Here is a 25,698-nt window from a genome sequence, read left to right on the forward strand (position 1 = left end):
CAAATACTTAAACATCTCGTATAGCTTCTGCTTGTATATCAAGGCTAAAAGAATAAAAGGCATAAAATCATTTTGAAGCAGCTCTCATGTTCAACAGGGTGTGAAACACTACAAGCTGGCAAATGATGCTTTTTGTCTTCAAATTAAGTTATTTTGCTCACGCTCTGCTGCCAACAAAAGAGTTAGTCTTAAGGGTGTTCACCAGGGTACGAAATTAACTTTTAGCCCACTAGCTATAGTAGGTTTTTTTATATATATATATATATATATATATATATATATATATATATATATATATATATATTAGAAATGGAGTTAGAAATGGAATCTATATATTTTATATACATTACACAACAGTAAACCTTTGTTTTTTTATTTAAATGCTTTAGATTTATTTTTATTTTTGTCTATTTATAAACATTCATATAAATTATTATTATTAAAACATTTGTATTAAATATTTTAATATTTTAAAATTTTGTAACATATTTTCGTTTTATGCGTATATATGTACTGTATATATCTATGTATAATAAATAACATTTTATCAAACTGTGTACTAAAAACTTGCCTGAGGTCAAGAGCACAAAATAACTTGTAAAATAATTAAAAAAAAAACCTCTAACCTCTTAAAACTGATTCAAACCAAACAACCACTGGATTTTTATTTGGATTTTCATTTGGACACATAGTATTTGATTTGCGCTTAAAGACTACCGATGTGAGATTCATGCAGTGTGTTACAGTTTAGCAGAAACCAAGCAATGATTGTATTTGCATATCACATGTTGACATCAGGAGCATTGAACTTGTAATGAGGTTCACCTGGAGACATCACAACTCTCAACATGAACCGTACATTACTTATTTATAGAGATGGATTTCACATCGCAGTTTTGGATTACCAGCTGTGCTAATGTCATAGAATTTTTAATGACGAGCTTCAGTCACAAAGGCTTGACCAGACGATGCCAGTACACAAATGTGCAGTGTGTAATTTCTACAACGATGGCAGCACCAGACAGTTGTGTGCCATTCTGAATGCAGTGGTTGATTGTGTGTGTGTGTTTGTGTGTTGCAGGTTGGAGATGTCGTGGTGTGAAGGTTCTGGAGGCAAGATGACTGTAGTCAAGTTGCTCCTCTCCTTATTGTTGCTTCACACACTAGCTGAAGGTAATAATCACACATACACACGTTCCACAGACATAATGGTTTATATACTGTATTTTCTATCCTCTTACGCTAACCCTAAACCAAGCAACAACTAAACTTACCCCTCACAGAAACCTTCTTCTATTTCAGATTTTCAAAACACTTTATTCTTTATGATTTATAAGCTGATTTCCTCATGGGCACCAAAAAAATGTTCCCACAAGTATATTAATACCAGTAAATGTTGACCTCGTGGGGTCATTTTTTAAAATTATTGTCCATGTTGAACCCTGGTCTTCATAATGTAGGGAATACCAGGCACACGCAGTTTCTCACTTTGTTTTTTCCTATGGTGCTAAATGTCAGTGTTATAATACTAAAGCAAACTTTACATTTGATGATGAGTATTGTAGCATATGAATAAGTTTTTATAAATGGTCAAGCTGATTTTACAGTCAAATTGACAAGCTTGTGAAGTGATTGATTTATACGGAGTATCAGCCAATCAGGCTGTCAATTGGTTGCATTTAATTCTGACATGATATTATGACGTATACGTATACTTGGTCTCCAAAATTAATAATTTTCAATGAATTATTACACAGTAGTTATATATATTCAAATATATTCAAATAGAAACAGTTATTTTAATTTGTAATAACATTAACGATATTAAATGATAGGGTGTATTTAGATGGCAGTATATCAAGTCAGCTTATCATTGCGATTCATTTTTAGTTCACAAAGAAAGTGTACTAGCGTTTTGCCTCTTTTTGATTTATTTGTCTATGTGCACATGGCGTCTGAGGATGGTTTTTTTTTTCAGCATCTCTCAACATAAGCATTTTTAAGACACAGCATCAAGAAAGCCGTATCTGTAGAACTCTGTGTTTTGTTCCATACTGTTGCACTCCCTGTAGCTGTCTTTGAACGCTGGAAGACGTCCACGTCCTGCCTTAATCGCTAATTTATCTTACATTAGTAATTATACAAAGCTAATGTGTTAAATTGACCCTTATTAAAAGTGAATGTTGAATGATATCGGGTGTTCAAATCAGTGTGAGACATCTAGAAGAACAACGGGACGCGTTTTATGTGAACCTGAGGTAACTGGTTTGCGTCATGAATATTGATGACCCCACAAAAGCTGCATGAGCTAATTAATATTCATGAGCCCAGTGACATCACACCCCACACCAACTTGTTGCTCACGGGTCAAATGCGTCTCTCAGACTTTGAGATTAAAACTCTGATTGCGGTCTCTCTTCTGTGTCGCTCTCATCTGTTTCTCTCATTTTTCAGCATGCTCTCATTACCTTCCTGTTGTCCTTCTATCAGCCCGCGAGTCCTGTCTTTTCTCAGACATCTCATTCCATCACCGCTCTCTCGCGCTTGTCTATCATTCCTCACTGTTCACGTGTGTGTGTGTGTGTGTGTCAGACACCTGCGATCTGTGGCGGCACGTTTAACAACACAGTGTCTCTGCTACTTAACATCAGCCCACAGGAGTTTATAATTCGTTGCCCTCTCCTTCCTCTTCCCGCCTGCGTCCTTTTCTTTCGCCGAACCTCTCTCAATCATTTACACACCCCATCTTTCTTCATGAAGCTGCCTCGCTCGCTCTGTCTCTCATAGGTCCTGTGGGAGCTGTTCTCTCATGGTTATTAGCTCTCTGTGATTGGTTCAGGGTTTTGAGGGTTAAATGAAATGGAGGTAAATTAGGGAGGGAGTTTGAGCCCTGAACCCCAGAACAACTCGAGACTGAATGTTAAACACTTCTCGCCCCATAAGAGAGAGAGTTTAAAGGAATAGTTCGCAAAAAAGAAAATTCTGTCATTATCCAAACTTTTTCTTAGTGACCATGACTGTCAAGCTTCCACAAGGACAAAATCACATCATGAAAGTATCATGAAAGTATGCACTATATTTATAGCTTTCTGATGGCATGTGATGGCATGTAACGAGCAGGCTAAAATTGCAAATAGCCTCAAGGCATCTTAAACTTACTTTCTTTTAGCTAATTGGTTGCTAATTGGTTTTAATTTGTACATCTCTACTGACTGAGATCAAAGTCATTTTCAAATCCAGTGTGCACAAGTATTGTTTGCTAAATGGGTTATTTTGTGCACTGTGTAAAAAAAAAAAAAAAAAAAAAGCAAACGTTGAGCAAATGTAAAAAATTTAAGGCAACCAGCTTCAGCAGTTTTCTTGGTTTTCTCAACTTAGAAAACTCCTATAAGTTCTCCTATAAGTTCTGAAAAAAGCCTTTTTTACAGTGTGGTCTGTGTAATTTTAGTCCTGATCAATCAATAACCAAAAAGGACCATAAAAATACATTAAAAGTACTCCGTAGGACTTGTATGCCATATTTCAAGTCATTTGAAAGCTATGTGTGAGACAACTGAACTGGTTATTCAATTAAAATCTTTCTTTTTTGCCTATATAAAGTCTTAAAGAAGACTTAAATAGTGCAAGAGTTTTATTTTGCACTTTTGATGCTTTTTGTACTGTGGACAGCCCATATGTTCTGCTAAATAATTAGTTCCTTCAAAAATAAATAAATGAAACAAAACAATAAATAAAAATGTAAGAATTAAATAAATGAAAATGAACAAACTGGAAGAATAAAGCGAGTAAGGGATTTTAATTTAAAACTTGGTTCACTCTCCTTTGTAAAGGAAATAGTGGAAGAGAGGTGAGCTATCTTCATAAAAAAACGATGGTGTCTGTGAAGAGATCTGATATGACGTGAGGTTCTGTCCGACCTGTTCACTCAAAAGACTCTCAGTCAATGTCACAATGGGAAAACATCAGCTATCAAGTCCGTTTCACACATCCTGGGTCTGCAGCCGTGTAAGCAGCGTAACTGCAGCTGCAGGCATTTGTAGAGCTTTCATTACGACAAAGAGTTAGTTTTTTGGCTATAAATGATAAAATTGTCAAGAGCAGGCCATCGAAAACTATTGCAAACTATTGTTTAAATTGCATTTTGACCATTTTTTTTTTTAATCATTATGTGAAGAAGCTACAACAAAACTGCAGAGAAAGCATTGATTCACATGCTCTTTTGTGTGTTTTTATCTCTGTATACTGCCTGCAAAACAGCATCTTTTATATGACGCACACAGCTATAGGCGTTGAAGTAAATAATAAATACACATCACTTATAGGTTGCAGTCATTGGATGTGTGAAACAGGCCTTAGTCTTAAGTGTGAAAATTCATTTAAATCATATTAATTTCAGTATTCATTACAATTTAATTGCAATCCATGGGGCTCAAAGAAAATTTCATTAAGCAACAATAATGATATGATTATTAATTATATCATCACTGTGTAAAGATCTGGAGCTGAAGCCCGGGACAGATGCGGCACGCTTCGCTTTTGGCAGGAACTCTCATTAAATCTGTGATCCAGTTTGTCACACACCTAAAACTCGTTTTAATCTCTGCTGCCATTCTGTAATGGTTCAGTAATTAACACGGGCTGACGTGTTACTCTAGATTGATTCTAGTTAGTGAGTATTGGCGGATGCACAGTCGACGTTTCTCTCTCTTTCTCTCTCTTTCTCTCTCTTTCTCTCTCTCTCTCTCTCTCTCTCTCTCTCTCTCTCTCTCTCTCTCTCTCTCTCTCTCTCTCTCTCTCTCTCTCTCTCTCTCTCTCTCTCTCTCTCTCTCTCTCTCTCTCTCTCTCTCTCTCTCTCTCTCTCTCTCTCTCTCTCTCTCTCTCTCTCTCTCTCTCTCTCCAGTTTGTTCTAGCTGTGTTCAAAGCGGAGTCAAAAAGTGATTCACCCTATCAGACACCAGCACTTCAAACACACACACGTGCACAAGCCCTTTTCTGGAGTGTGCGTTGTCTCTGTGGCCCACTACCCATGCACACGATCAAAGCTCTCCTGATCTTCCTGACAAATCTGCTTGTCTCCTGCTACCCTTGGAAAGAGAACACACACGCGTATATACACTGGGGAAACATGTCTCACACACAACAAGCGCAGATGGGGAAGTTTACACATGTCAGAGCAAAGTGTGTGGTAGTGAAATATTGAGTGCTAGTGTAGTAAGAAATGTTACGCTGTAAAGACTGTTGTACACTTAAAAGTATATTGTATATTTAAAGGTACAATTATACATTTAAAAGGTGTTCGCATATATTTTGATCTTTGAAGTTTGAACATCATAAACCGTTCATAAATCTCACTTTCAAAAAAAGGACTGGGTTTGTGATCCAGGGTCTCTCACACACACACACACACACACACACACACATACATATATTCAGTATAATTATATATCATATGCTCACAAAAGCTGTAGTTTATTCAGTTACAACAGTAATATTTGGAAACGTTGCATTTTAAAATAACTGTTTTACATTTCATGCATTTTCATGCATTAAAGTTTTTTTAAAATGCAATTTGTTCCTGTGATTCAAAGATACAGCATATCATTCTAATATGCTGATTTCCTTCTCAAGAAACATTTATTACCAATGCAGTTATGTGCTGCTTAATAGTTTTGCGAAAACAAATTCTTTGTTGAATAGAAGGTTCAAAAGAACAGCGTTTAATTATTAGAAAAAATAAACCTTTTGTAAGATTATAAATATCCGTACTATCACTTTTGATCAAGTTAATGCATTGTTTCTGAATAAAGCAATGCATTAACTTGATCAAAAGCGACAGTAAAGATGTTCATTGCTTACAAATAGCTTGTTACTGGGAGAAACTGAGCTGTTGCAAAATGTTAATAACATTGCGTTTTTTTTTAGTTAGTTACTGCAAAGAACCAGCCAAATCGAGAACCATGTACCCAGGTGGATCTTTTCACAGCAGAACAAGGAACCTTTGCAGAGCATTTTATTTTTGCTGTATAGGTGGTTGAGTTATTGTCTTAACACACATACACCAAGCTTTCACACAGCCCTCATATTGATTGGAGTCCGCTCTACATTGAGTGTGTTCATTTGATGTGTTCATCAATGTCAGTTTCTGGTTGCCGTCTCATGTAACAGCTGTAAGTGTGTGCGTTTTCTCTTATTAAGACCCACGTCTCTGTCTCTCTCCCCTCCAGCCTCTAATCAGCCGCCTCGTTTCCAGAATTACTTCTTCCAGTCCTACCTGCTCATCTATGAGAACACACCAGTGGGTGAGTGACTCTCACAAACACACACTTACTGCTCTCTCTGCACACACACGGATGGCTCTTTCTACGCGTTCTCGGAGATCAACTTATTTTTCAGCATGCCTGATTTCAGTCCATAAATTCTAAACGAATCATGTTTGGCTTGACTTTTTATATGTAAACTAAGCAAAAGACTCACATTAGAAAAATTATATATGCACATTATCCAAAGAGTATATAGTATAAACAGTTAATACAGTGAACTGAATATTTGAGAGGTACATCGTATTTTAATTTTTAAAATTTTTTTTGTTGTAAAACGGTTAGACACTTTGCATGCTAAAACCCTCATTTAAAAGTTTCACCTCCTGCAAGGCACTGGCACTACAGTCATGCACATTTTGACACACATTTTGCCAAGCATTTTCATTTTTATAAAGGGCGTTAATCCCTCCTTGCTGTCTATACTTCCCATCTCTCTTCTTTCTACACCTCTTCATCCCTTATTCATAGCTTTTCTGTCTTTAGGTCGAAGAGCATGCATGTTTATTTAACCTTGTGACCTCTTGTTATCATAAGCCGCTTTTGTGCTCTTATCTGACCCTCAGACTGCAGTTTGCCTCACTGTTCCTTATTTGCTTCTGTTTTTAACCTCTTGCTTGTTATGGACTGCATGATAAACACTTATTTAGAATAGAAGTATATTTGGAGCAAAGCACTTGCGCTGTGTTTTAGGCCCAAAAAGTGCTTTCTCTTCATAAAAATCTCATAAGGAGAGCGAAAACAATTAAATACATTGACTTTTATATGTTTGCTCCTCCAGTAAGTTTGACATTGCTGTGCATTGTACATAAATAAAGCACTGAATGTTAGTCCTTTTTTAGAGATTAAAGCAACGATTTAAACATTTTATCATTAAAGAATACAAATATTTCCCTTTCGCAGAGGCTTAAAAAGACTAGGACAGTGTCAGCAAACCAGTCCTCTGTGATATTGCATCTTTGACAGAGAAGAGAAGTACATGATTGCAGAAAAATCAGGAATACACTTTTCTGGCGTGCTGTATAGTTGGTTTAGATTTAACTGTGTGTTTGCTCTCAAGCAGTGTTTTACTCTAACAGTCTCTGTCTTTAAGTTTCTGTCTGTGCCTGTATGTATTTCAGCATTTTTTAGGGACCCTGATGATTGACAGGGCAATTTGAGAGTGTCAGGGTTTTCATCACCTTGCCGCGTGTTGTCGTGAGTTGGTTTTAAAATAGATCTATCGGGCCCCTTTGCTGATAGGAGGCTCTCTGAACCGCAAATACACTTATACCTCACTTATCCATAAAATCTCAGAATTCTGCCATCCAGCCCATTTTATTTGAACCGTCTGCAAACAAGCGGTGTGTGTGTTTAAATGTGCGCTTTAGAAGGGCTCACAACCGCGCCTCTAATACATAATAACTCATTACAGGGTGTTTCTTCACTTTAGACACTATTGATTTTTATTTTTTTTTTAAGGAAAAAATATTTAAAAGCATACTTTTCACAGTCTTCCTAGTTTATTTTGTCTACTGACACCTTTTATTAACAAGACTAATTTTGTAGATATATCTTAATACACACATTTCATATTTTTAATATGCACATTACATAACTACTGACAAATAATACACATGCAACATTATATATCAGCCAGTGCAATATAACAAATGCAATGCAAATTAGCGTAGTCGCAAATAAACTAATCCGATGCTCAACAGTTGAGGATGATTTACTTACAACACAGGAACAAAATAGTTTAAAACATGCTTTTTGGGCATAAATAATGCTGCAAATACCAGCAATTTGACATGCGAAAAAGTATTTGCATTGCATGATTCATTTTAATACTCTCCTCCTATGAATTTTGTGTCTGAAAGGGACACAGGGACTATAATGCATATTCAGTAAGGTCAAGTATCACTGCGTGTCTTTAGTAAATTCTGACAGTACTATTTTAACACCAAAAGATGGTTTGTGATGGCGTATAACCATTAGTAAATATGGCCCTAAAAACTGAATGAATATTCAACATTTCAAATTTAAATGACAGCGAGGATATCGTTGTCATACTACACTACAGTAATTTTCCAATTGATCTAACCAATCATAATGCCCAATTTGCCGTATTGTTCAAAAAACAAAGCAGACAGGAGAGTACAATAACGTTGGCGGACTTTAACCTTCCGATGTTCATTTATGTTTATTTTGTACTGTAACTAGTAAAGAGGAAGAGATGATCGGTTCGCGTGCTTCTACGGCAGTCCGTCACGACTCATTAAAAGAGCCATTCACGTTGTCCATCAACTCGGGATTGAACAGCAAAGACGCTGATGCTGCATGATGTTTAATGAGCCGTTTACATGAGGTTAACAACGAACTCGCAACTAGTCGACTACTTTTTATATGACCAGTAAAAAAAAAAGAGCGGTTGTTCAGACCCTGCTATGTTCATTTCTGTTTATTGAGATTAATTAGGATGTGACAAGCTGTTCCCAGACCAGCGTCGGTTCAGTCAGGGTTCATTTCCACCCGCAGCGGTGTCAGCGTGCCCTGTGTGTCCTCTCTGCCCTGCCTGACTCTGATTGGTGGCTGGAGCCGTCAGCCATGTCTGATTGGATGACTCTGATGGCTTATTCATGGAGAGGGCGGATGATTGGACAGTGCCAATTTGTCAGAGTTATAGTTTATTAGTAGCGCAGATGTCCTCGTACTGGAGGACTTCCAAAAGACACACACGCACTGGCACACCCCGACGCAAACACACACACGCTTACACGAATAAATGCATGCAAACCAACACATTCACACTCAGGAGTCGATGGAGACACAGACTTTTTACTGGAGTGTGTGCGTTTATGCATATAATCACTGCGACGGTATCTGTGTTTATACAGGATCAAGTGCTTCGTATTGCTTGATGAATTTTCGTCATTGTGTTTGTTCGGCGAGAATATGTTTGTGTGTTTGTGAGAATGTGCTTATTCACAAATATAACAGACAAATATAACAGAGGAAAGTGTAACGCTCTGAAAATACTCTACCATTGAAAGGTTTGGGTTTGTAAACATTTTATTCCCACCAAGGCATTTATAACCAAAATTACAATACATTTTTACAGAGTTATTGTGTAATACGAGTGCAGTTTAAAGGATTTTTTTCTTCCTTAATCTATTTAAAATGTAAATTATTCCCATGCTGGCAAAGCTGAATTTACAGCATCATTACTCCAGTCTTCAGTGTCACATGATCATTCAGAAATCATTCTAATATGCTGATTTCCTGTTTAAGATACATTATTATTAATGTTGAAAGCAGGAAAACTTTTTTCCAGATTTTTAAAACCCCAAAAAGTTGATAAATAGAAGATAATTTGGAATAGAAATATTTTCTAACATTATTAAGGTCTTTATAAATGTATTTACAGTCAGCTTTGATCAATTTAATGCATCACTGATATTAAGGATTAATTTCTTTTAGAGATTTTATTTTCGATAGCCTTTTCTTATTTTTATTTAATTAAATGTTTAAATCTCGACATTTCCGCTTTGTCTAGGACATTATCAAGTGTATTGACTATTATTATTTTGTTTTATTTTAAAGCAAATTATATTATTTTTGGTTATCATGCAATATTATGCATAATCTATGATTTTTACAGTGCACATGTGTTTTAAGCACTGCTTGAATTTTTTTAACATACCTTTTGTGTCTTATTTTGACTTTCTGAATGTCTCTATAATGGTACCATTGCTGATGGCACATGGTCTGCGAGTTATAAAGTAGAATGTAAGTAAATGTTACCGTAGCCCTCAGTGTCCGTCCTGCTTGTATGTGCTTTAAGCTGGTGTCTCACTGCAGTAGTTTATCAGGCAGCCAATTTACGACCCTCTCCTTCCAGCTATCTGGAATATTCCGCCGAGACGCCTCTGTTTGCTCACTCCCAAATTGGCAAGTGGCTTAATTAGACTAATTAGTCAATTAGCTAACTGTAGCACACGCATTCATCTGTTTAAATGACAGAATACTTCAGGCCTGTTTGGCTTTGAATAAAGGGCATCCTGCAGATAATTATAATGTTAGTTTAACAGCAGTCTGCTGCTATCACTGAGAGGAGTTTGAAGACTTCATTAAGAGCCCACGAATGCACCACTTAGGTGAAGCAGAGGTTGAAGACATATAAACGTGCATTGCACGATCTTCGTTTCAAAACTCAATACTTTGGGCAGTATTTTAACGATCTAAGTGCATGGTGCAGGTGCACTTAGGGCATTTCCTAAATTACTTTTTCTAGTTTACGGATGGAAAAAATGGTCTGCGCTCCAGGTGCATGGTCTAAAAGGGTTGTACATAACGAGTAATAGGAATAAAACAATTAAATAATTAAAACAATACTGAAGCATTGAGTTTAGACCAAGTTTTAGTTGACAGAGATTTTTATTTATTTATTTTTTTGGCTAGGTTTACAATGTGTGGGAACAGTGGGATCATTGATCAATTTGATTTTGATGCCAATTTATAATTTTTTTCAGCGTGTTGTTGATGGTTTTCAAAAAAACTACACCCTATGTTTTTTTTGGTAGAATAGCATCTGACTGTAAAACATGTTTTGTTTCTGACTGTAACTTTTGCTTTTAAAAGTGTGAGGCTTTATGTGGAAGGCCAACTATTACAACGAGTCCAAAAAGGAGTTGGATACTCAATCCTCACTGGTCAGATTTCCATGACCTCTGATTGGTGGGATTAGGTTCCTTGTCTGTCCAGCTGAGTCACTGTGATCTAATGCGTTACTCTGTGACTATAGAAGTGAGCTTAGATTGTGTTTTTGGTGGTTTGGGTGTCAGGAATGCTGTGGGTAAAGCTTTGTCATGTTTATTTATTGTGGATGAGTGATGTGGAACTGCCTGTAAGTGTATTTTGTGCACACTCCCACATATTTGCTAGACTACTACAGTATAACAGCCTTTCAATTATACACACATTTACAAATCACACTCAAATATGAAAGAAAACAGATTTGGCATGTTTTAAAGTCATGCGCATGAAACATTCAGATTCAGAAGCAAGAAATGGAATTTTCAGATTTGAATGAAAAAATGTAATATTGTTTTCAATCCCTGAACAGATGGCCTCTGTTGCTTCCCTTAACACATAAGTACATACTTGAATCAGTAGCACTTTTTGCGATGCCTGAGATCCCATATGGAGAAATTTCTCAAATCAATTAGTGCACATGAAATGTTTCTCCCATAACGTCACATTACCATGATAAACGCCTGCTGAATATAAACATTTAACAAATCACAACTTTCTTGTTGATTTGCGCTTTGTTTGTGTGTGTGTGTTTGTGTGGTAATTTAGCAGTGTGTGAATTTCAGAGGAAGTTTAGGATGTATTTAACTTAAACCCTTTAATCTGATAATCCACTTTATTTTGATCCACTTGTTCAGTCAGACTCAGTTTCAACATGGCAATTAAGCCTCACATCTCTCTCTCTCTCTCTCTCTCTCTCTCTCTCTCTCTCTCTCTCTCTCTCTCTCTCTCTCTCTCTCTCTCTCTCTCTCTCTCTCTCTCTCTCTCTCTCTCTCTCTCTCTCTCTCTCTCTCTCTCTCTCTCTCTCTCTCTCTCTCTCTCTCTCTCTCTCTTATACTCCCTTTGCTAAGATGAAAATAATCATATGCAATTGCATTAATGCATGTATGAGTGTGTCTGTGAGGGCCACTTTTTGCATGTTTAAGTCTTCTCTGTAATGAGCTCCTTGGCTTTTCTAATTGAATAATAAAGGTGCAGGAATTGACCTCAGGGTGAATATTATCAAAGTTTTTCTCAAGCATACTGATAATGTGTAACAGTTCCCTACCAGCGTTTGGATTGATTCAAAGTTATGCTTTTGAAGCGCATTTTGCATATATCAGTAATTTGCTATCACAGAAATAAATTTTAGTTTGAATATATATTCAAATAGACACATAGATTTTATTGCAATGTAACTGTATTTACCTGTATTATTAATCAAATAGCCTTGGTGAGCACAAATGTGTGTGTGTGTATATATATATATATATATATATATATATATATATATATATATATATATATATATATATATATATATATACATATATACATATATACATATATACATATATACATATATACATATACATATATATATATAGATATAGATATAGAGATATATATATATATATATATATATATATATATATATATAGATATATAGATATATATATATATATAGATATATATATATATATAGATATAGATATAGATCTATATCTATCTATATATAGAGAGAGAGAGAGAGAGAGAGATATATATATATATATATAGAGAGAGAGAGATATATATATATATATATATATATATATATATATATATATATATATATATATATATATATATATATATATATATATAGAGAGAGAGATATATATATATATATATATATATATATATATATATATATATATATATATATATATATATATATATATATATATATATATATATATATATATAGATATAGATAGATGGCTTCAGAAGACTTGTAATTGACATCCTTTTATTTAACACAAAGAGTGGCATTTGTAGTTTTAATCTTGACCTACAAATGATTTTGCACTTTATGGAAGAATGAAAATGGGTTGCAATGACATGACGTTGAGTTAAAGATTTTTTACTTTCGAGTGAACTGTAATTTAGAATTAGCATCTGCGTTAGCTACTTTTATCTTTATTTCTCAGTTTCCCATAGTATATCATAGTTTTTCTCAAACAGTGAATTTTAAAAGAGAAAATTCATACCTGTTGGAAAGACAATAACTGGAAAGCTCTATTGAGTTGATTTGAATTGAAGAAAATTTCCTCAGGAAAAAGCTCTCTATTGAGCAGTCCTGCTCTCTCAAATGTAAATGACTCTTTGATTGACAACTAAATGAGTGGCCTTGTTAAACAGTTTATTTCTTAGAGCTTGGAGCAATTATTTCAGTGGTTACGGCCTCAGGTTCTGTTTGGCGGTGTGTTCTCATCTCATTTAAAAGCTAGTTTAAACAGCGCCATGTGTTGTGGAGACTTACCTTAGAGGAACTTGTGTTGATGAGGATGGAAATGATTTATTTGGCTTCTGAATGATATGATGGTGTGGGTCAGCTGATGGCCTGAAGCAGGGGTGTCCAAAGTCCGGCACGTGGATGCTCGTCTGTTGAAATGCACAACATAATTTTCAAATCACAACGTGAACACAAGGAGACAGCACTGCATTTTTGGCCAGATGTAGCAGTAAAACGCAAGTGACAACAACTCGATAACTTGGATGCGTTCCTGTTTCCTATAAGACCTAAGACCCAGTGAGAAGCGTTTCGGGTTTGGAGCAAAGGTCTCTAAAACAAATCACAGATGTTTTGGTGATTTAAACTATTTTCAGGATTTAAATGCAAATGAAACACTGTCGCAGAACACAGGAGAAACACTGCGTGACAACGATCCAGTTAAAATACTTTTCAGTCCACAATTCACCAATATTCAAAAATGTATTATAGATACACAAGCGTATTGAATGTCATGTAAGAGAGAAATGTTACAGATGTTTTTGTTATAAACAGTTTTGTGCATTTCTATTTATTCAAAATAAATGTTTAAATGTGTTTATAGACCAAATAAGTCATGCTAGATGTTATAATTATTAAAAACTAGGAGGTTATAGTATTGTTACATCCTCAACACAACTCAAGCTACTGCTAATTCAACATATATAAGATTTTCTCTGAAAACTACTTTTTATTAAGATGCCTTTCCAAATCATGCCTTTTCAAACTAATTTGTCATCGGTTAACTTCACTCAAATTATGAATGCTTATGAGATAAATTTCAGCTGTTCCAGATGAGGGTATAAATAGGTTACTCATGCAATAGAATCATTTAAGCTTTTATTTTTAATAAATTAGCAAAAATGCCGAACACCTGTGTATGGAGTCTAGATTTATGGGGGGAAAGTAATTTCAAACCCCTGGCCTAAAGGGTCTTAATGAAATTATTTACCTGAAAAAGAATTTTTTGTTATATAATCAACCTCGTGCTGTTCCAAACAACAACAAAACCAATGAAACTGTTTTGTGTAATGAAAAAGATTTAATAGTGTTATTAGATTATTAGTGTTTATAATGTGTTTTAATTATTGATAACCATGCATTTGTGTCTAATCTTTTATTCCTCGCCATCTGTCTAATATATGTATCTATATGCACTAAAAGCAAAACTGGTGTGGAAACAATTTTCCCTCAGAAATGTAGTAAATTCCTAGTCAGTTTCACAATATCCTCGGCTGGATGCTGGTAGCTGGCCAGGTTTAGGTGGCTGGTTCAACTCTGGGTTTAAGGAGACAGGCTTTCAATAAATAAAGATCCTGTTTAAAAATAAATAAAGAAGAGGGAGTGCTGCCTTGTGGCTAAAGATCTGGACTGGTAACAAAAGGTTGTACATTTGAACCCTTCAAAAAGCGACCCATACACTATCATCACTGCCCTCGAACCACTTGCTTAACCTCAGGTTGCTCTAGTTCCAGTAACTTAAAATGACGACACACATGCTCCTTTGCTCTCACTCCAGGATTTAATGCTGTATGCTTGAATGCTATCTAGAAACACACTATCCATCACCACAATTTAAGATGATTTGGAGGCTTGTGACTGTCACTTTCACTGCCAAGTGAATATACACCGTCTAGGTCCAGAAAAGTGTGAAAGTAATCGTCAGAATAGTTCATCAGTGGTTCAACTGTAATGAGAATCATTTTTGTATGGAAAGCACTGTAGAGCATCCACTGGGTGCAAACGGTGTATGCTCTTCTGTGTCAGCCGCAACACAAGGATATATTTTCTATGTGTATTTATGTTTGATTTGAGCGAAAACAGTGTATCCGTGACACAGAAGAGCGTACGAAAATTCTAGTTTGGAACAACATGGGGGTAATTGATTAATGGCAACTAACCCAGAAAGCCCAGAAAGAGCATTGTTAAATGAAAGCTATCAGAGTTTATCAAACATTTGTTTTCATTGGATGAATGAAGGCTTCATGGGTTTGGTATGACTTGACGGTGAGTAGTATTGCAAACTGTACTGTAAGTTTCCATAATGGAGTTTACAGACTATAAAAGGTGAGAATGAAACCGTCTTTATCTCTCTCCGGTTCATGTTTTCTGTCACCTTTTAACATTTTTCCACTCAGGCACTGAAAACACTGTTTATACAGTGCGCTAAGGAACCTTTCTCCGTCGTAAAAAATCTTTTGTGGAATGAAAAGGATTTTAATGGGCGGTAAAGGTTCTTTGTGGAACCTTCGATGCAAATAAAGAAGCATTATTTTTAAGAGTGTAGCTTTTGAAAGTGTGGTTTAGAACGGCGATAACCCGGGGTTAAATGCAGCGCGTAAAGCCTATGGTATTCTCCGGGCTCTGGACAATAACATTGCACTGTGCGTGTTGTACTGACCACACACCATCATCATAATGCCTTGAGCAAGGGCTGATTTAAACAAAGCCTCTGTGCACAAAGAACTAATTATTAGAATAATATTGCCAACTGGGCAACACTTTACAGTTCATTTGTTAACACGAACAAACAGTAAAAAAAATAATTTAACCCTTTTTCATCTCAATTAATGTTAATTTCACCATTTTTCAAAGAATGAATGTCTGTTAACATTATTTAAGGGACCCGAACGTTAACAAAAATGAATAAATAATGTCACAAACCAATTGCACATTCTTGGTTTGTAATGCAACTTACTGTTAACTAATGGGAACTTATTGCACAGTGTTGTTTTTAAACAAATTGAAATTAAAGGTACTTTCACAGTGCCCCTAAAATTTCACAGTACAGAAACAGTTGTTTTTGTATTTGCTAGGAGAAGCTTTGCCTGAAGTGTCTATAATCCCTAAAGCAAAGAATTCTTTTATTCTTTCTTTTTTTGCTTCTAGATTAAATAGACTTCTGCTTAATTGTTCCTCAGTTCAGATGTTTATGCTGAGAAAAAGTGTCTAATTTCTCACGCGTCTGCTCTACAGGTTTAGAACAGATCTAAAAAATCATTCATTTTGAATTTTGCAGTCAAATACCAGTTCTGTTGTACGAAACGCCAACCGTTATCTCATTTGTGTCTTTGTTCTCTAACATCCGGCGTTCATCCAAAACATCAGTGTTTTTTTCAGTTCATAGCAACCTCTTAATAGACTACTAAATAAACCACAAAATTGTCCTCTGAATGGGCAGTAAATCTGCTTTATATTCACATCAGTTATTGACAACCTGCTTAGATCATCCACTAGCGTGTCTTTAGTTGTCTACCCCGTGCAATGAAGTAAATGTGCTTTATTTGTATTAAATCTGAGGGTAAAGACAGTGTGTCCTTCAGCACCTCTACCTCTCTCTCTCGCTCTCGGTGACCCCATCATTGTCTTATGATTTATAAGTTCTTGCATATTTCTGATGTTGACTCTAATGCGTAATTGATTGGGGTCATTCGGAAGTGTTCTTAGACGTTCTTTCAGTAATAAGCTCACTTTACCAAACACTATTCTTGCTTAGACCTAACAGATTACATCAGAAACGTGCCGTTGCTTTATTAAACTGGCATTAGACAATGTATTTTAAACATTCAGAACATTCAGCTTTAATTTTAGCAGTAATATTCATACTATTATGAAATATAAACATGCGTCTTCAGACGGTTTTTGCTGTATTGTGTCCCCGCTGACGTTTATATGATCTCTCTGACTGACCTTTACTCAGGCTGCCGGTGTGTAAGGTTACATCTCTGGAGAAACAGAAGACAGAAGCCATTTGAGACTGTATCTCGATGCTCTGTTACATCACACACGAGTATCATACGGCCTGATGGGAATAGTAAGGATTCGCACAAGTGTGACTCTGTGTTTGAGCGTTATGTTTGTGTTGAGACCAGAGAGAACACAGCTACCATAATGTTTTATGTTCTACCTGATGTACTGTAAACCAACAAAAACTAGACCGAGGTCACAAGAGGCCAGTTTAGTCTTACACAAACATATTAGATCTTCACTGCTTCAGACATGAAATCAGCTTGCTGAGGAGGTGTAGCTATTTAATAAGAAGTTTTGACTCTAAATCTAAATCAGCTGGTACTTTCATTTTTTTTTTTTATTGGTCGAATGTGAGATTGTCACTTGTTACAGAGTATGTGGTCAGATGTATAAATAGTTTTTAACATTTTATATACTTATTCTAATTTAAATATTATATTCTCATTCTTTTTATTCTTATTCTTGCCAAGGCTGCCTTGATAAAAACATACAGTTAAAATATTCTAAATCATTATTGCAATTTAAAGTAACAGCTTTATTTGAATATATTTTAAAATGCAATTTATTCCTGTTTTTTTTTTTTTTGCTTTAAAGTAGTCTAAAACGAATATCTTATGCTTACCAAGGTTGAAAGGTTAAAATAGTATTATTGTGAAATATTATTACAATTAAAGAAAACTTCAAATTTATTCAAAATGCAATTTATTCCTGTGATGTAAAACTGAATTTTTACTCCTCATTCTAATTTGCTGATTAGAGTTTTAATTTTTTGCTGCTTAATATTTTTGTGGAAATCACAAGACATTTTTGTCAGGATTTTTCATTTCAAAAGAAAGCTATTTATTCAAGTTTATTTTTTGACATTTTAAAAGTTACATTTGTAATCCTACTTGCCTATATGTTTCTTAAAAGCAATTTAAAATTGAATGGTAGTGATGTTAATGATTTTTGATTTATGGGTGATAAACAGGAAAAATAAAATCCCAGAGACTCAAATGGACCTAGAATTTTAATAAATGTGTGTGTATGTGTATATATATATATATATATATATATATATATATATATATATATATATATATATATATATATATATATATATATATATATATATATATATATATATATATATATATATATATATATATATATATATATATATATATACATACATATATACATACATACACATATACATATACAGCCTGGAGTACTACTGAGAAATTCTAATCGCTAGCTAAGGATGTTATTTAAAATCATTTATATATTCAATTTATTTATGTTTTCTTTTTTTTATTCATTACTTAAGCAAAATCATATGTCTGAAAGAACAGCATGACTCATCCAATTTCTCAATATTTCTATGTGTGTCGTTTAGGCGTGCATGGATGTACTGGTCTGTGTGTGTGAATAATGCATGTTGCGCGCTCTTATGTGTGCGTGTGGTTGAGATCATTTTGCGGCAGCTGCTTATCAGGGGCAGGTGTGTGTCGGCTGATACCTGCTGGAGCCGCTGAGAGCAGCCTACCTGGAAATTGATGTCTCACATCAGTGACCCGCTCTCTACCCGGCCGACGACAACAAGCACCCAGCACGGGCTTTACCTGCGTGTGCCGCGCCGCTTTGTGCCTGTCATGTCGCTTTCTGTGCATATTTGCGTCCATCTGATAATGAGAGGGTTAAAGTGTGTGGGAATTTAGGAGAGGGTTTTGCGTGTGAGCCGAAAGGTTATCATGTCCTTCACCGCTCCGATGACATTTGGAGCAGCGTTGTCTGATGGGATTAATCCAGTGTCCCCGTGTGTCCACAGAGAGTCATCTCCTCGGCCCAAATCTCCAGCCTCGCTCTTGGTTTTTTCTTTGTTTTCCTACTGTTTATCTCCGCTTCATTCTCTCAGTCCACTCCTGCTCTATTGATTCTTATTGTCATTCAGGTTAAGCTCACGAAGACCAAGCAATTATGTCTTCAATCTGACAGTATCTAGCAGTGCGCCGCTTCTCCACGTTTAATTTCGGCCTGGATAGGGGTTGTGTTCGTGTGTCGCCGAGGTGCGGGAGCGTTCGCCCGGTTGGTTGGGAGGGATGTGTGTATAATTGAGGCTCTCCCTCTTATCTCTCGCAGGAGAGAGTGTTTGACATTTAAAAGGTTTCTTTCTCTCGTTGTCTCGGTGGTACTCTGAGGTGACTGCAGGGGCGTGTCTGGATTGGTGGCTGTTGAAAAACCTTTCAAAAAAATTTGGAATTACAACTGGCCAAGACGCAGCACAATGCACAGCTCTAAACCTTCTCTAGCTGATGCATGAGCTGTGTCGTGAAAGGCAGAAGATAGATGCGTATGCTTTTCAGAGCCCTGATACCGTGGTCCAGATCGGTGATTTCACAATAGATATTTTATTTTTCCTTTTAATTTAGTTTTTTGCTGCTGTTTTGGTTTAGTATGTTTTTATTTAAAATATATACTCGATAGTGGTCAGCAATTTTTTTTTTTTTTAAATAAATTTACTTTTATTTTCTTCTAAGGATGCAGTAAAAAAGTGACAGTGCAGTGTAACATTTTACATTGTTCCAAAACATTAATATAAACGCTGCTCTTTTTAACTTTTTTTAAATCAGTTTCATAACATCAATCATTTCAATCAATCATTTTTATTTATATAGCGCTTTTAACGACACAGGTTGCATCAAAGCACTGTACAGTATAAGGTAGAAGAATACAATGACACAGTAACATCAATAAGTAACTGTTTCACTGTTTTCAACTGTGCAGTTCACATATCCTTGTCCTATATAGTGACAGAAATAAAATAATAAAAAAACCCTCTAACATTTAAAGATAAACCTCTCTTATGCAATTTTATATAATTTTTTCTTTTGTTTTTTACCGATTGTGATTGGTTAAAGTGGCAAATTCCGGTACCTTTCAGTCCAGTTGTTGGTTTGTTGTGTTATATTACAACTGGTTTTGAATAGGAATTGTCCACTGATTTTCAGTTTGCCAAAGAAACTGTGCTCAATGATCAGTTTAAGGAGGATTGCTTTCGTTTTAGAACAGCTGGACAGAGGCAACTAATAAAATAATCAACAATTTCTATCCAAATCCTCTCTCTGAGCATTCGCTGTGCATTATCGAATCGTCTTCTGTGTGAATTTGTCCTGAAGAAGGTGTATGAGGGCTACCCTTTGTCTTGAAATGTCTCAAAACCGTGCCTTCGAACACATTTCACCAATGTATGCGTGCCGTGCTGAAGGTTTGTGATTTTATACACTCTTTTTTTTCATTCACCTTTAGTCTCTCTTTCTTCTTTTTCTCTCTAGATTAACTGAGAAGGTCAATTGCCAATTTTCCTCAGCCATTGTCTTTATCAAAACCAATATTAATTTAGGCTAATTAGGACCTGGAGCTAATGAGCATTACAAATAATTAGTTCATTTATAATCCATAACATCCGTGGTTTGTTAGGAGTTCTGAAAGGAGCAGTTTGAACTCAAGCAGGCATGGTGGTATTTCTTGAGGTGTGTGGAAAGATGCAGACACACAGAAACTCACACACCTGTCTGTCTGTCTGTCTGTGGTCGTTGACTCCTGTGACCTGGAGACAGAAGCTGCCCACCTTAATCCTCCAGCCTCCAGCCTCCTTTTGCTGTGACCACCTCTATGACTTCACTGTCAGGAGTGCAGCCGCGGGTAACGAGAGCAAGTCAACGGGTCAACAGATAGATAAAGACTCCAATACCTAGTGAGCTGCCCACAGAGGCAACATTTAGTACATGATATATGCACTTCAGGTGTACAGTCTGAAAGGTAGCTGTGTCACATGCATCTTTCTTAGAGAAGGTAATCTCATGATGCATTACAGCAAGCTCAGCGAAACTGCAAATGCTACCAAGACGGATGAAGCAATAATTTCAGTTTTGAATAATCTCAATGCAAAATAGATAAATGAATTTCTAATTTTCCTAATGTTTTTGCACCTTGCTTTTTATTTTATTTCAATAATTTCAACTTCATTATGATAGGAAAGCATTTTGACGGGACATGAAGTGGGACAGGATCAGCCATTTTTCTTTTTCCTTTCCTTGCCGATTTAATGTGCATAAAAAGAAGGTTCTGTAAGCATGAAGCGGTCACCGAAAAAGTCCTATCACACTTTGATTTTAAACCTTGTTTTAGGAACATGGACAATCGTCTTACTGGATCTTTTGTTTCTTGTATTATGATAGGGCATTAAAATATTAGCAATATATTTTGGTGCAATACCATGCAGTGCTTTTAAACCTTTATAAAAACCTGGAGGTGGATGGAGGGCCAGGCCCGTGCAGGGGAACAGGGTCAGAGTCACACAACAGTAGTGGGCCTGGGTCAGTGGCAGACGGTGAGACAGTGGAGGTCCTGGGCCATGGATCAGCCCCCGAGGAGGATGAAACCATCGCTGTGCAGGCTGAGCAGGGAGCCCATAGATGGCCTCCTTGGCCACAAAAGGACAGTGTATGAGTTCATGACCAACCTTCTTGGAAATGACAAGGCAGAACTTGACTTCAGGGGAGGTCTCTATGGCCATGATAGGACAGACAGTGAGTTCCTGAACGTCCTCCATGATCATGACTGGAAAGACTGGCTTGTAATCAGGTGTTTTACTAGGTAGACGTGATATGAGTAAACTTAAGCATGGTGTGAGCAAGTCCTGGAGCAGCTGGCATGACATGAGCAGGCTTTGGGGTATCCAGTGCGGGTTATGGCGAGGCATGAGATAATTTGAGGATATTAGTGAATCCATGTCGAAAAATATCTTGAGCACAACTTCATTAAGATCCAGTAAGTAGCACAGTCCACAATACTCTTTAATGTACCAGTCACCTTCATGAAGGCAGACGGAGCGAGAAACTACTGGGCTTATTTTGTGGGTTGTGTATTCTGTAATGATCTCCGCTGAAGACAAGTTTAGAAGAACCCAAGTGCAGTTCATTTACAAGTGATCCTGATGCAAACATAATCCAAAAACAGAACAGACTTGACTGACTCACCAAACACAATACATTAATACACGACAAGATACAATGGGAACACCGTGGCTTCTTACAGAAAACAAGACTAGACACATGACAAGAAACAGTTAATGAGAACAAGACACAGTGACCAAAAGAACCAATGAAAACATGACACATGCACAAGGCAGAGATACATGAAGGCAAGGAAAGCATGAAGAGAACAGGGACTGTGACTAAGCTACAAAATAAAAGACATGAAAACAGAACCCAAACTGAACCCAAACCCACCGGCGGCCAGTGTGATGTATTAAGAACTGTGGTAAGACTCTAACATTTCTTTGGATGGGTCAGGAGTCCGGACGCAGAGTTTTGCATTCATTTGAAGATGAGATAATTGATGCTATGATAAACCAAAATGTAACTAATTGCCATCATCAGTGCGTAAAGATATAAAACCATGTATGATAGTCTCCAGAACTTTTAAAAAAGAGAATAAATTTAAGTTTAGAGATGATTCGAAGTTGATAAAACCCAGCCTTAACAACACGTCCAAAGACACATCCATGATACAAGCGGACACCCCACCACCCAATCCCTCTCATTTTCATTACTGCTGCATAAAAACAGTAAAAATAAATAATTTAATCTGCAAAATCCTTGCACTGCCTTAATTCATGCTGATTTAATACCAGGTTTTGGACAAATATGTCACACTGGCACACACCGGAGCATGAACGCTCTCTGCTGGGACAGCCCTGCTTCCACAGCAGCCCTGAGTGACGGACAGCTCTGCGGTCCACAGCGGTGATGGCAAACACTCTCTTCAAGTGTTTGTCGTTTAAGTGAATAGGTGTGAAAAGAAAGGATGGGGTAAGAGAAGCGAGGAAGGATTGCTGCTGTGATTGAGAGGCATGAAATGGCTGAACCTGTGAGTGAAAACACACACATTAGAGTTCCCTTAGTTTTGATTTAACTCCACTCCAAATAATGCATGGGTCCAAGAGGTCAACAAAAGAGTTATCAAGTAAGAGAAATCTATGTGTGTAAAGAAATATAGACACTGTGCATTGTAGCTCTCCTTAAGATTTGTAAGCATTCAGACTTGTGAAGTGGGGAGAAAGATTTAGTGATCAAGGTACACGGTGCATTGAATCTCATGAAACTCAGCAACATATAAAAAACCCCCAAAACAAATCAAAAGGCTTTATTTTGTAATTTTATATATAATATATATATATATATATATATATATATATATATATATATATATATATATATATATATATATATATATATATATATATATATATATATATATATATATAGATATATATATATATATATATATATATATAGATAGATATATATATATATATATATATAGATAGATATATATATATATAGATATAGATATATATAGATATATATATATATATATATAGATATAGATATAGATATAGATATATATATAGATAAAGATAATTTTATAAAAATAAAATTAAAATCCTCTACATGCCGTCTTACAGTTTCTTCTAAAATTATTTATCAGACTCCTATATTTAATCATTACACTTTAATTACATATAAAAGGACCGATACATTGCCATTAGAGTAAAATTAAGTTACTGAGAGGACACTTGAGTCTGAACTCTTTGTTTTCATTTATTTTTATTTTTAATAAATGTCGCCTGTTTTACAACCACTATGATGGAAAATTAAATTTTTTTTTTTTTTTTTTTTTTTTTTTTTGAATATTAAGCATTTTAAGCAAATCATTTTTGCATTACAGTCATGCAGAAAAACTTTTACTGCAGTAAAAAATAATAATATATTGAATTTATAAAATGTGTATAAACTATGTATTTAAATTGGGAGTCATACTAAGTCATACATAGTCTTCTCCAATGACTTCTGTTCAAACAGAATGGTTTTTCTTCTTCCTGTCGGGATCCTGCTGCCTTGCTCATTTTTTTAGGTATCCTTGAAGGCTCCCCCTGAGGCTCTGCCCAAACATTTCTAAAGCGTCCCCTACCATCGTTCTCTGTCACTTGCCACGCTAAAAGATGAGGAAAGACAGATGGAGAAGGATGAGAAAAAAGTAATGTGAGTGGCGTTAGTGAGGTGTGTGATAGCTTTGGAGTTCTTGGATGGGTTTTTAAATTCTCCAGACTTCTGACAGCTAAATGGGACCTGAGTAAAAGGAGTGTGTGCATGATTTTTCACGATGCACGGTTCGTGTCAGGTGGAACCTATTGTGTGTGTGTCCTTGCCGTGGAGTTTATTTTATTAATTATTTATCCGTTATCTTTGTCACACGTCGTGTCACAGACTCATTCCTGGAATAGACCGATTAGACCCTAGAACACTATCCGGTCGTGACCGGTCATTGTCTACGTTAGTTTTACCGCATCTTGATTCCTGGAGGCCGCAGCACCCTGCTGGATCATCCAGTGAAATGATGAGGCCTGATTTCATGGTTTCAGTAGTTGTCAGTGACTGGATTAAGCAAGGTTAATTAAGATTAAGGTTGAGAATCTTAGTCAACTTGTTTCTTACTAGTGCTCTAATTCACTTTAACACAACTGTTTCCAGCTTGGCCTGTTACCTTTTTTGTCATTTATTTTGCATAGAATATTTAATCATTTATTTATATATTTATTTAAAACAACTAATTTAATTTTATATTTATTTTATAAATGTATTTTTTATTTTATATTTATTCATTTTTGCAATTTGCACAAAAGATATCACAAAAATTAAATTTAACATATTACTAATCACCGTCACAGAAAAAAGTAGGTTCAAGCACAATTTCCAGAGATATCTCCAGTTTTGTGCAATGCGAATTACACAAGTTACTTTGTACGATACAATAATAAATACGTTATTGAGCATGAATGTACTTTTACAATGGCTATAGTAAGCATCATGTATGTTTTCTGGATATATCATGTGATGCTGGAGCAGCGTGTGAGAGCACATGCGGTGTGATAGTGCTTGTGTATTGTTGAACCATAAGGTGATGGAGGCAAAGGGTATGCTCTCTTGAAGCGTGACAGATTTAACCATAAATCAGCAGGATTAATACACACTGGCCCAAGGTCTGTGAGTGTATGTGTGTGTGTGTTAAAACACACAAGTCACTTAGAGATGGGCTTAGACCTCCATCAGTCTCTTGTTCTGCCATCAACCCTGATGTTAATGCTTTATACAGAAACCAGACAGAGAGAGAGAGGGAGGGAATAAGTATAGGAGAGAGACTTCTTTGACAATTATTTATTCAATAAAGTTAATAACGTGTGCGTATTTGTTGCATTTAACTGCATTATAATGAAATTTAGGCAAAATTGCAGTTAAACTACCCCAGTTATACACACTTCAGTCAAACTGATGCATTTAAACTCACAATAACGGCAACCATAACCGTAGTAGAAGTATGTGGCATATATTCATTTTAGTGCCAATAAGCTCATATGTAAACATTTAAAGGGGTGATATAAAGGGAAAAATATATTGTCAGTGAATGGGCGTTGATATTTTAAAGTCCAATAAAGTGCAT

General features: G+C 35.8%; 1 protein-coding gene across 2 annotated transcripts in view; it reads left to right on the top strand.

Moving 5' to 3' along the window:
* The window catches only part of cdh23 (cadherin-related 23), a 206,589-nt gene that overhangs the window by 17,400 nt on the left and 163,491 nt on the right, over positions 1-25,698 (top strand). For both annotated transcript variants that reach the window (XM_043255698.1, XM_043255699.1), the window contains exons 2-3: positions 1,082-1,173; positions 6,225-6,299. In XM_043255698.1, the coding sequence (XP_043111633.1) occupies positions 1,089-1,173; positions 6,225-6,299 (160 nt within the window). In that variant the 5' untranslated portion in view covers positions 1,082-1,088. The remainder of the gene's footprint in view (positions 1-1,081; positions 1,174-6,224; positions 6,300-25,698) is intronic.

The sequence above is a fragment of the Puntigrus tetrazona genome, chromosome 13 (assembly GCF_018831695.1).
Source record: "Puntigrus tetrazona isolate hp1 chromosome 13, ASM1883169v1, whole genome shotgun sequence".
Taxonomy (NCBI): Eukaryota; Metazoa; Chordata; class Actinopteri; order Cypriniformes; family Cyprinidae; genus Puntigrus; species Puntigrus tetrazona.